At 40.5% G+C, this 13,373-nt stretch overlaps 1 protein-coding gene across 6 annotated transcripts in view; it reads right to left on the bottom strand.

The window, feature by feature from the left end:
* The window catches only part of raf1b (Raf-1 proto-oncogene, serine/threonine kinase b), a 35,869-nt gene extending 24,880 nt beyond the window's left edge, over positions 1 to 10,989 (bottom strand). For 3 of the 6 annotated variants that reach the window (XM_079857234.1, XM_079857235.1, XM_079857237.1), the window contains exons 1-3: positions 10,892 to 10,989; positions 882 to 1,105; positions 93 to 205 (exon numbers count right to left, since the gene is read on the bottom strand). In XM_079857234.1, coding sequence (XP_079713360.1) covers positions 93 to 205; positions 882 to 1,079 — 311 coding nt within the window. In that variant the 5' untranslated portion in view covers positions 1,080 to 1,105; positions 10,892 to 10,989. Of the gene's footprint in view, positions 1 to 92; positions 206 to 881; positions 1,106 to 9,649; positions 9,813 to 10,891 lie in introns of those variants that run through there. The other 3 variants (XM_079857232.1, XM_079857233.1, XM_079857236.1) reach the window with 3 other exon arrangements.
* Between the last annotated feature and the right edge of the window lie 2,384 nt (positions 10,990 to 13,373).

Genomic DNA, 13,373 nt, shown 5'->3' with positions numbered 1-13,373 from the left:
TTTTATTGGCACTGCATGTTGATAGTGCTCAGTCTTTCTCATTGTATTGCATTTTTATTTATTATTTTTTTGTGCCATAGGCCACAACTTACAATGTATGTTCTCGATGAAGCTTGAACACAGCACAGCACTCGGGCTGAAGTCCGCGCACCTTCAGGGCTTTGATGAGGCAGTTGCGCAGCGTCATTCCCGGCCGCACGTTCACCTGATTCAACACAATTCTCATATTTCATCACTTCAATGGAAAAGAAAGGTATGAACATGCATGTGAACGTTACATAGATCTTTAGCATTATATCGACTAGCATTTGTGAGTTTGTAAAAACTAAATGCACGATATATCATTATCGTTATTGGCCGATATATTAAAGCTGATAAATAATGTATTATCTCCTCCAGCTGAGACGCTTCAGATGCGCACTGTTCAACATGATGATTATGAACTGCTTGAAATATGATTGGAATCACTTCAAAAAAGGAAAATACAGTAAAGTGCAGCACAAGACTGTCATATCGGCTACATAATATTATAATGAGAACATCATAATTGTGTGTTTGGGACGTGGATTTTACTGGTGAAACTTTTGTTTTTGTAATCAGGCTCTCAAAAATAATATAAAAACTTGGATTTAGATTTATTGGCCAATATATCGATTATCGAATAATATTGCTGAATATTAAATTAAATGAAAGTTGGAAGGGATTCAGTCGTTCACTTTTATCGCAAAAACGGCGTTTTGAATTCACCAATTGTTATAATAATCGTTCTTGGAGAGAACGGGCCTCAAGTCTAAAGCACTGAACTAGGATAAATATTAAAATACACACTCCGTCCTCATCATGGACACGGAGAATAATAACACAGAGGGCTGCACTGTTACCACGGTCCGCTGTTTGTTGGGCAGGTAGACGCGGATTGTGCCGCTAGCTTTAGAGTCTGGGATTCTCCCATCGTCTGACAATCTCCGGTACGGGAAGTTCTTGAGGATGTTGGGAGACATGCAGGGATCTTCAAACACCGAGTCTTTGCATCCGAACCCATGGCTGGCGCTCTTCCAGGCCCCTTGAACATGCTCCATCACGGCAGGCAGCGGCGCGCAGTAATCTGGAACACACACACACACACACTGATCAACCTCACACACACCGATCAACCTCACACACACACTGATCAACCTCACACACACTGATCAACCTCACACACACTGATCAACCTCACACACACACACTGATCAACCTCACACACACTGATCAACCTCACACACACACTGATCAACCTCACACACACTGATCAGCCTCACACACTGATCAACCTCACACACACTGATCAACCTCACACACTGATCAACCTCTCACACACACTGATCAACCTCACACACTGATCAGCCTCACACACACACTGATCAACCTCACACACACTGATCAACCTCACACACACACTGATCACACACACACACTGATCAACCTCACACACTGATCAACCTCACACACTGATCAACCTCACACACACACTGATCAACCTCACACACACTGATCAACCTCACACACACTGATCAACCTCACACACACACTGATCAACCTCACACACACACTGATCAACCTCACACACTGATCAGCCTCACACACACACTGATCAACCTCACACACACACTGATCAACCTCACACACTGATCAGCCTCACACACACACTGATCAACCTCTCACACACACTGATCAACCTCACACACACACTGATCAACCTCACACACACACTGATCAACCTCACACACTGATCAGCCTCACACACACACTGATCAACCTCTCACACACTGATCAACCTCACACACTGATCAACCTCACACACACACTGATCAACCTCACACACACTGATCAACCTCACACACTGATCAGCCTCACACACACACTGATCAACCTCACACACACTGATCAACCTCACACACACTGATCAACCTCACACACACACTGATCACACACACACTGATCAACCTCACACACTGATCAACCTCACACACTGATCAACCTCACACACACACTGATCAACCTCACACACACTGATCAACCTCTCACACACACTGATCAACCTCACACACTGATCAGCCTCACACACACACTGATCAACCTCACACACACTGATCAACCTCACACACACTGATCAACCTCACACACTGATCAGCCTCACACACACACTGATCAACCTCACACACACTGATCAACCTCTCACACACACTGATCAACCTCACACACTGATCAGCCTCACACACACTGATCAACCTCACACACTGATCAGCCTCACACACACACTGATCAACCTCACACACACTGATCAACCTCACACACACTGATCAACCTCACACACACACTGATCACACACACACTGATCAACCTCACACACTGATCAACCTCACACACTGATCAACCTCACACACACACTGATCAACCTCACACACACTGATCAACCTCACACACTGATCAGCCTCACACACACACTGATCAACCTCACACACACTGATCAACCTCACACACACACTGATCAACCTCACACACACTGATCAACCTCTCACACACACTGATCAACCTCACACACTGATCAGCCTCACACACACACTGATCAACCTCACACACACTGATCAACCTCTCACACACACTGATCACACACACACTGATCAACCTCACACACTGATCAGCCTCACACACACACTGATCAACCTCACACACACTGATCAACCTCACACACACTGATCAACCTCACACACACACTGATCACACACACACTGATCAACCTCACACACTGATCAACCTCACACACTGATCAGCCTCACACACACACTGATCAACCTCACACACACTGATCAACCTCTCACACACACTGATCAACCTCACACACTGATCAGCCTCACACACACACTGATCAACCTCACACACACTGATCAACCTCACACACACTGATCAACCTCACACACACTGATCAACCTCACACACACTGATCAACCTCACACACACTGATCAACCTCACACACACACTGATCACACACACACTGATCAACCTCACACACTGATCAACCTCACACACTGATCAGCCTCACACACACACTGATCAACCTCACACACACTGATCAACCTCACACACACACTGATCAACCTCACACACTGATCAGCCTCACACACACACTGATCAACCTCACACACACTGATCAACCTCACACACACTGATCAACCTCACACACACTGATCAACCTCACACACACTGATCAACCTCATACACACACTGATCAACCTCACACCACTGATGGGCAGTAACGCGTTATAAGTAACGCGTTACTGTAATCCGATTACTTTTTTCAAGTAACGAGTAAAGTAAGGGATTACAATTGCAAAAACAGTAATTAGATTACTGTTACTTCCCCGTAAGCAGGCTGCGTTACTGCGTTATACTGCGAGACTGTCTCGCGACGTGAGCCGTGACTCGTGAGTGACAATGACATGAGCGCCGCGAAGTCAGTGGTAAACACTATGGCAAGCGATCGCGTTCAAAAGTCTTTAAACGAAACGCGTTAATTTTGACGCGTCAACACGCACCGTTTGTCCGTGTTCAGACGTCATGTTTATTCATGAACGATGTCGTAATGGTAAACTGTATGCACGTGCAAACATCAGACGTTATATTTGTTCATGAGGGATAATGCATTGGTACGTTGTGAGTGATGTCAGTCTTATGTCATGATTTGTCATGCCTTTTTAAGTTGTTCGTTTAACGTTCTTTCCCAAAGTAGAAAAGTCAACAGCTCTTAGAATGGGTCTTTTATTTTAGCAAACTGTCAAAAAACCTTTTCAGACTGTGTGCAGCTGAACCAAGAAAAGTTTAAGATTGCATGGAGCTGATAAGCATGAATGGCAGAAGAAAAAGACTGCAATTAAAAAACAAAACAAGAGAAAATTATTTTAATCCAAGCAATAAAAAACTGCACACATCAGCTGTGGAATAAAAGAAAAGAAATGCATGATCAACTAGATTAAGGCAAACTCCTGTCTTAATGTAAACCCTGTCCACCACCCCCAAAGGTTTCAAAAAGTTATTCTTGCCACTGTAACTTATGGCTTCCTAAAGACAGGTTTATGGGTAAATAAATGAATAATAATAAAAAATATATACCAGGGCTCAACATTTAAGCTTTTTCATTTGTCCTTCGGTCGGTCATTCACTTGTCCGAGTAAAAACATTTGTTAGAACAGGAAAAAAATTAGATTTTTTTTTATGTGTGTGTTGTAAATATAATTTATTCCGAATCAGTATTCTCATCAGTTCAGTCAGCTTTAACATATAAATGTATATATTTATGATATTTTAACCTTTATAAAGGGCATTTTTCCCTAATCGTTTGCTTCATCTTTCATTTAAAATTCTTAAATTTGATCAATAAATTACAATAGAATAATAAGATGCTAAAGGGCTGTTACCAATCAAATAAACTGCATTAAATAATGTAATGAGATTTTTTTTTTAATATTTTTTGAATATACAAATAAGAAATATTATTTATGCATAGAAATATTTTTAAACCGCCAGTAGGAGGCGGCAGGCGACCATCTTAATGAGTGAGTCATTGATGCAATGTGCATAAAGTTAAAATACTGAAACTAATAAAACAAGTTTTAAAAAAGAATGTTTCATTTGATTCAATTTTAGATGATGGAATATGCAGAAAGAATAGAAGCAGAAAGGTCTATTGCTTTATAGCGTATTCATTTCGTGCATCATGTTTTTGAAAAGTAACTAGTAAAGTAACTAGTAAAGTAACTAATTACTTTTGAAAATAAGTAATCAGTAAAGTAACTGGATTACTTTCTTGGAGAAGTAATCAGTAATCAGTAACTAATTACTTTTTCCAAGTAACTTGACCAACACTGCCTCACACACACACTGATCAACCTCACAGACACACTGATCAACCTCACACACACTGATCAACCTCACACACACTGATCAACCTCACAGACACACTGATCAACCTCACACACACTGATCAACCTCACACACACACTGATCAACCTCACACACACACTGATCAACCTCACAGACACACTGATCAACCTCACACACACTGATCAACCTCACACACACTGATCAACCTCACAGACACACTGATCAACCTCACACACACACTGATCAACCTCACACACACACTGATCAACCTCACACACACACTGATCAACCTCACACACACACTGATCAACCTCACACACACTGATCAACCTCACACACACACCGATCAACATCACACACTGATCAACCTCACACACTGATCAACCTCACACACACACTGATCAACCTCACACACACACTGATCAACCTCACACACACTGATCAACCTCACACACACTGATCAACCTCACACACACAGATCAACCTCACACACACACTGATCACACACACACTGATCAACCTCACACACTGATCAACCTCACACACACACTGATCAACCTCACACACACTGATCAACCTCACGCACACACTGATCAACCTCACACACACTGATCAACCTCACACACACTGATCAACCTCACACACACACACTGATCAACCTCACACACACTGATCAACCTCACACACACTGATCAACCTCACACACACACTGATCAACCTCACACACTGATCAACCTCACACACACACTGATCAACCTCACACACACACACACCGATCAACCTCACACACACACTGATCAACCACACACACACTGATCAACCTCACACACACTGATCAACCTCACACACACTGATCAACCTCACACACACACTGATCAACCTCACACACACCGATCAACATCACACACACACTGATCAACCTCACACACACTGATCAACCTCACACACACACACACACTGATCTGATCACACACACACACACACACACTGATCAACCTCACACACACTGATCAACCTCACACACACACACACACTGATCTGATCACACACACACACACACACACTGATCTGACCACACACGGCAAGAAACATGACACACGGTTAATAGAAAACTCCATTTCCTACTTCCACTGCTCTCGCTGCGCCGGCCGCTCTGAAGAGGGTATTGTGTTTGTAATGCGACTACGTGACTAGCAGAGAAAACCCTCCTAACAGCAGGAGAGCGCTTTATAACTCAACTATTTCTAGAGCACTTTCAGAACCACACTGGGTACCAGAGCGATGTACGTAAATGCATACAACCAAAATTACAACACATTATTAAAAGCTAAGGAAAATACATACATTTTTACTCCCTCTAAAATGACTCTAGAGTTAAAAACTTGTTTATTTTCCTTATAAACAAGACTTCATGCAATATTACAGCGCATTACATGTGAGCCGTCAAGGACAAATAACTCTGACGAGAAATCATTCAAAAGAACGGCCAAATGTTTTTCAGATTATGATGATAATAAACTGATAACATTCTGATGATGAATGTGTATCACGTTAGAAGGAGCAAACGTCTGCTTTATCAAAGAAAGAAGGTCAGTCTTTTCATAAAATAATTATTCACCGTCAATTAATGAGTTTGAAGTCATTATAATAACACTAAGCATCAGAAACACAAAACAACAATCCAATTTTGAGCTTGATAACAAGAATTAAATTACTATTTAAAGAGGAGCTATTATGCAAAGTAGTGATGTTTCTAGAACAAGTTTTCCTGCTTGAATGTTGATTATTCTCCTCATATTCTCCATTGTTGCGGCTCCTCTCTTCCCAGTCTGTCAGTAACGCTCTGTTTACTTCCTGTCTCTATGAAGCCCCTCCTTCTGAAAAGCACACTGTGCTCTGATTGGTCAGCTGGAGCAGTGTGTTGTGATTGGTCGAGCGCTTCGAGTGTGTTTGGGAAAAGTCCCGCCCCTTACCATAACCGCCAGTTTAACACACTACTAACCAACTCAACCAGGCCCCGCCCCTTTATTCTGCGCATGAATTATTCAAATGAGGAATATTGTGACGTGTTCGTTCCCGGAAGAAACTCAAGACTACAATGGAGGCACGGGTGTAATTTCCTATGGGGACCCATGTCCCCCCCACTTTCAAATGTGTTTGTTATGATTTTTTTTTTTTTCGCACACCGTCATCGCCACGGAGGAGCAGGACACAGAGAGCCAGGCTGTGCCGATGCCGCGTCCGCGTCCAGGAACAAGGCGTCCACACTCTAAAAATAGCTCACTGAAAGTTATAATGAGCAGGAAACGCTCCTGACACACACACACACACACACACACACACACAGCGCGCCAGAATCCAGTTCTCTTTCGCGCTTGAAAGAACAATAACACACACATTTATGCCAAAATGCCCGTTTTGGCGAGTATCCTCACAAGAACAGTCTTAAATGAGTTAAATAAAATCTTAAATGAAAGTCAAGAGTAAATGAGAAAATTAAATGGGTGAGATCCTCTCAGCGGCTGGCCTGACGCCCGTTTCACACATATCCTCCGTGTTGCGGTGTGTATGCGGTGTGTATGCGGTGCAGGAGCGGCACGCGCTATAGTGCTTCCACAGATGCTGCGTTTACAGTGCGCAACTGACCCGCGGCTGGACCACAAACACATACTCACTATTTTTATTTCAAATCCAGAAGTTATGCAACTTTTATTAAAAAAAAAACAAAAAAACGTTTTGTCAGCATTGCGATTCTCTTTGTACACATATACACTCTTTAATGGACGTATACACGTTTAAACACAATTTAAACAACGTAGGCCTATTATTCCATGCATTACTTCTACTTATATTAAGTTGTTCAAGCAACTTAAAATTGACAAAAACAGCCGACTCTCATGCCTTTTCTTTTGCATTTAAATTTTAATACAATTAAAGCTGCAAGCAGCATTTATCGGGGTTCGAGCAGTTAAGGCCTTTAAGCACAAAAGCATCAAAAGTTATTAAGTTTTATTTAGCAAGCATGTAACCACTGACATACCAGATGGAAAGACCATTTACAGCCAATACAGGCAATTTTCCATAGGAAATTTATGGTTTTAAAGCATTTTAACAGTTATAGCGCCACCTATGGTCCGATCTCCATAAAACTTTAGATGCTTGTTCAGAATGTTATGCCACATATGTGCCCTTGTTTTGTCATGCCCCTTTTCTAAATGACACTGTAACAGCCATTCAAATGCAAAAGTACAACTTTTTTGGTTCCGATCGGGCCAAAAACCAGGGACTAGTTCGCAAAAGTAGGTTTTGGACAAAATTCGACATAGCAGAAAAATTTCCCTGCCTAAATCGAAATATGGAGATAGCCCGCCTCGAGCCAGGGATCACAGTGGTGTAACTTGAGTCTGGGACAAACGGTCTAGGAGTTATGAGCGATGTTGTACTTTTGGTTGCTGTAGCGCCACCTATGGGCCAATCGGGCTCATACTCTGATAGGTTGTCCCCAAATTGAGGCCTACCATCTGGCCAGGTTTCAAGTCTCTAGGCCTTACGGTTTGGCCTGCACGATGCGTTTTACAAATCCTTACAATTACAATAGGGTTTCAGCATTTCATGCTTGAACCCCTAATAAGTCTTGCATGTCACAAAGAACCTGTTTTTCCACCTCCACGAATGAGACGAGTGTTGGTCATCATGTCGCCTTGTTGAGGTAAATTGTAGTTTTCCTTGCTTTACCCCAGTCTTAAATTAAAAAGATGACTGTGAAAAAAAGTAGTATTTAATTAAACGCATTTATGGTGAAATTACTTATTTTCAGGTCAATCTGTGTTCATTTTGACCACGAACCATGTGCTGTCACTTTAATTCAGCGCGTGCACACAGCAGAAATAGACTCGCCGCACACGCACCGCAAACGGAGTGTGTGTGAAACGGGCGTTAAAGTGACAGCAGCCACTAATGCTCTGTCATTTTTGACTTTATAAAATTATTCTCTCAAGTCTTTGCAATCTATTAAACAATAAAGAATGTAAGACATATTTTTGTTATGCAGTTTAGTAACCTACTATTCTTTATGACCGAATTTATCATTATAATCAACTTAATAAATTTTCAAAATTATTATTATTAATTATTTTGCATCACCATAGTCCCTAAATGTATGAATCCCCCCCCCACTTCTCAAACCAAAGTGACACCCTTGAGAAACACACAAAAAAAGTCAAATTTTGAGCTTGATAACAAGAATGAAACCAATGCTTACATGTTCTATTTATAAAAATAAAGTCCATGTACTTGTAGATTAAACTGAGAAGGGTCCCAGCACTTGCATATTGTTGTCCTATTGTTAGTTTCACTGCTTCTATTGTTCTCATTTGTAAGTCGAAAGCGTCAGCTAAATGAATAAATGTAAATCAGATGCTGAACCTTTAAAATGAAAACGCAGAGAATCTCTCAGTCAATCATGTGATTTGAACCTGCTTTTCAGGACAAAACACCCAACAGAAACATTAATCATCGAGTCTTTGCCGCTAGAAGAGCAGAAGTGCAGATGGTGACAGATATCTGTCAGGAACTGCTGAGAGAGAAGCTAGCACGAGACTTACAGTATCCTGACAGTTACTCTGTGTTTCTAACTGTGCTTCCTCTGCCCTGGCAGTGTGTGTCGATCAGATGGCTCGCCCACACCACACCAGTCCTGCCAGTTACACAGAACAACGCATTTCTCACCCATTCTGCATGAGCCGCTCGACATCCACCTGTTCCCTCTCGGAAAGTAACTGTGCAACTATGTTGGGTTGAACTCGGTCATTGTTCTGCCATCAGGAACCAGTCGAGCAGGTCTGAGCGGCTCACACACACACGCTCATGCTAATCCGACGGTCAACGTGTCAGAAACACTAATTACTCGGTGAAGCATTTCTGTGTCATGCTGAATAATTCTTCCTCATTTCTCTCAGCATCACACATATAATGCAATATCAGTGTCAGGTTTACACATTAAAACGACACCCTTCATTTACAACAAACATGTCAATGTCATAATGTCACAATATCTTGTGTTTGTGTGCATTTATAACACTACAATGAAATATAACATCATATAAATGTGCTTGCATTAGATATTAAGTGTGCATTAAGCTTAAAAATGCAATTTATCAAGTTAAAGCTTTGAAAATATGAATGCTGTTCGTAAAATGCAAACATATCTGCAATGCACTCATCCAGATTCGGTTTTTATGTATACAATAATGCTAAACTGGACTACACAAATGTAATGTGTAAGACCATTTTAATAACTCAGCAGCCTGAGAAAATAAATCATGATCACTATGTTTAAAACAGACTTATCTGAAACGTCTAACTCTACAAACACACATTAATATCTTGCCTTTGTTCTAAAGCAGAACTGACCGATAACTTGATCAAACAGAGAAGGCTATTTGCATTTTTAACTATGAAGAGGGCAGTAATTCAGAGGACATTGTGTCACCCAGTTACATGTCATTTGTTCAACTGTTTTAAAACACTATATCAGAACTACTTTCATTAAACTATGACCCAATTTACCATAACAATATTCACCGACAAAAGACAGAATATTTAGCCATAAGACTCTGATGTTTTGACCGCAGTTTATGTGTTTAGTTACTTTGATACAGCAGCTACACACACACACACACACACACACACACACACACACACACACACACACACACACACACACACACACACACACACACACACACACACAGCTGACTGTATGGCTAGAAAGATTAACAGTGCGTGCTTTAATATATTTAACCGTGTAAGCTCAATCAGTGATCTTCAGTATAGTACACATCACACAAACACACAACAACAACTGCGATGGATGTTTCTCTATAATCTCGATCAGATGAGCAGCGAGACGCGCATATAATCTGCATGAAACACTGTGCACGGGAACTATAGGAGACTCGCTTTACTCACCAAAGAAAGTTGTTGAATTGTTGATCCGCCATGATTATCGCTACAGGGAGAGAGTGACGTGAGAGTGATGTCATCGCTTTCGTCAGAGCTCGCGACGCGACAACAACGCTATTTTTCGCAGACGGTCGCGTGATATGGCAAGCCCTGCATACATTTAAACCATGAAATCAAATAACCATTCTTATTTTTTTTTTATTTTTTATGAAATATTGCCGTGTTTATTATAAATAATTCACCCCTGCACATCATTATTGTTTTAAATACATGTGCCCCGTAATCATGAATCAAAATAATTTCCCTCCCTGTTTGAGCCACATCTCTTCTCTGGTGACGTGTTTAGTGGTGCGAGGGCGGGGCAATCTGTCACTCACATTAGATCCACCAATAGCAAACCACAGCCATCCAATCACTTCCCCACAGACTAAATGAAGCCACGCCCTATACATCTCCGAATGCGAATGAACTGACTCTGAATTTTAGTATTGTTTCTTATATGAGGATCCATTTTCAAATATAGGGTCAATATTGATTATCACTAATGAGAAAACAACAAATTAGCTGTGAATTTATATGGAACTAAGCTTACTCTCCTCTGTGTTACGCTGCATTCGGAGATCGACTATTTTTGACTGTCAAAATGCCGGCGGCATTTTGTCAAAAACCACAGTCAAAAACCACAACAGCTTCAGTGAGTTGTTCAAAATCTTCCTCTTTAGTAAACTCTGTGTACACAAACACTGTTCTCAGTGCTGGAGTTCATGTGTAGAGCCGCTGGTGACACTTCCAGCACAGTTTCATGTTGTGTTGAGCCGCATTAGTGTTTTAAAAATAGTGATTTTGATGCTATCACTGCAGTGGCCCAAGCACTCCCATTCACAAGGCAGTTTGACCGAAAACAAAAATACAGTCAAACATAAAAGTGGCGTTTCCATTCTAATCACATTTTTAAAGGAAAGTTTGCCTCGAGTAGATTAACAAAAAGACCCTAGGTTGCATTTTGCGACAGTTACGCTTTAACAATGATGTCAATTTTAAACCATTTCGAGCCCGATCCAGACCCTGACAATGTTAATGAACAAGAGGATCATGCAGAACGGATTTCACAGGACGTTTCAGATTGGTATGGGTTTTTTTTTTTGTAATTTCCTTATAGATACGATGTTAGTTTAGTTTAGTTTATTTGTAAAGCACATTTAAAAACAACATGCGTTGGCCAAAGTGCTTTCCATTAAAACAACAACATGTTATCCACCATTTAATCATATCTGTCGGAAAACTATGGCAATACACACATTAATCGATCTCAAAATCATGGATAATTTTCCTAAGGGCCGTGAACAGTCGTATAAAAGCTCCAGTAAACACTACATCAATACTGTAATGTTAGGAGGACACAGGAGGGCTTTACATCCACAACATTCAGCACTGATTTCGATTTGAGTTGCAGGAGTAATAGATTCTTCGGTATGTTTTAGCAGGTTACACTTTTACTTTTGAAAATGTTTTAAATATGATGATTTGTTCTATTTAGTGCTGGGCAATGGTTAATCGCGATAAAGGTTTGTGTTTACATAATGTATGTGTTTGTGCTGTGTATAATACACACATATGAATGTATATATTTAAGAAAAAATGTGTTATTTATATATAAAACATTTATATTTATATATAATATAAATTATGTATAATTATTTGTATAGTATATACATGCATGTATATACCGTAATGTATAGGTACATGCATATGTGTGTATTTATATATACAAAATAATTATACACATATATTATGTAAACACAAAAACACAAACTTTTATTTTGGATGTTGCCCAGCACTAGTTCTATTATTTACGAGCTTTTTATGTATTTTTTCAGATGATCCATATACTAGAAATAACATAAAACAGTTTTTTCTGATATAACAGTGCCACCTCTTGGCCACAGCAACACATTACTTCAAGATTTATAATCTCTTCCGGATACTGTGCATAAAAATCATTAAATGAAACATAATTACACATAATCTCAGTCCAGCACTATATTACACAATGACTGTCATAACTCTTCAGTTTTGCCCTATATAGACCGTTATTGGATGCATGATGATTCAAATTCAATGCAAGAGTTTTATTTTGTTTTGATCCAAGATGTAAAACAAAAGATTACATTTAAAACAAGTTCACAGTGACTTCCTCTGCAATCTGTCATCATCTTCAGCTTATTGTCGTGTAAAGAACAGATTATTCCTCACCTGGATCAGGAAGGGCTTCTGAAATCCATCCATGAGATCATCTTCTCATTTCCAACCATAAGGCCATCAAATGCTCTGCTGGATCCGTTCTCTTCGCCCTCATCCTCAGTGGATTAAAACAGGCCAAAGACAAATAATTCAGGATGTTTTTCCTATAGTGTAAACCCAAGGAAAGGCCCTTCTCCTGCTGATGTGCTTGAGCTGCGGCTCTGTGTGAATCCCAGGACATCTCGGA

The sequence above is a fragment of the Squalius cephalus genome (assembly GCF_949319135.1).
Source record: "Squalius cephalus genome assembly, chromosome: 22".
NCBI classification, from domain to species: Eukaryota; Metazoa; Chordata; class Actinopteri; order Cypriniformes; family Leuciscidae; genus Squalius; species Squalius cephalus.
This window is presented reverse-complemented; position numbering and strand designations above follow the sequence as displayed.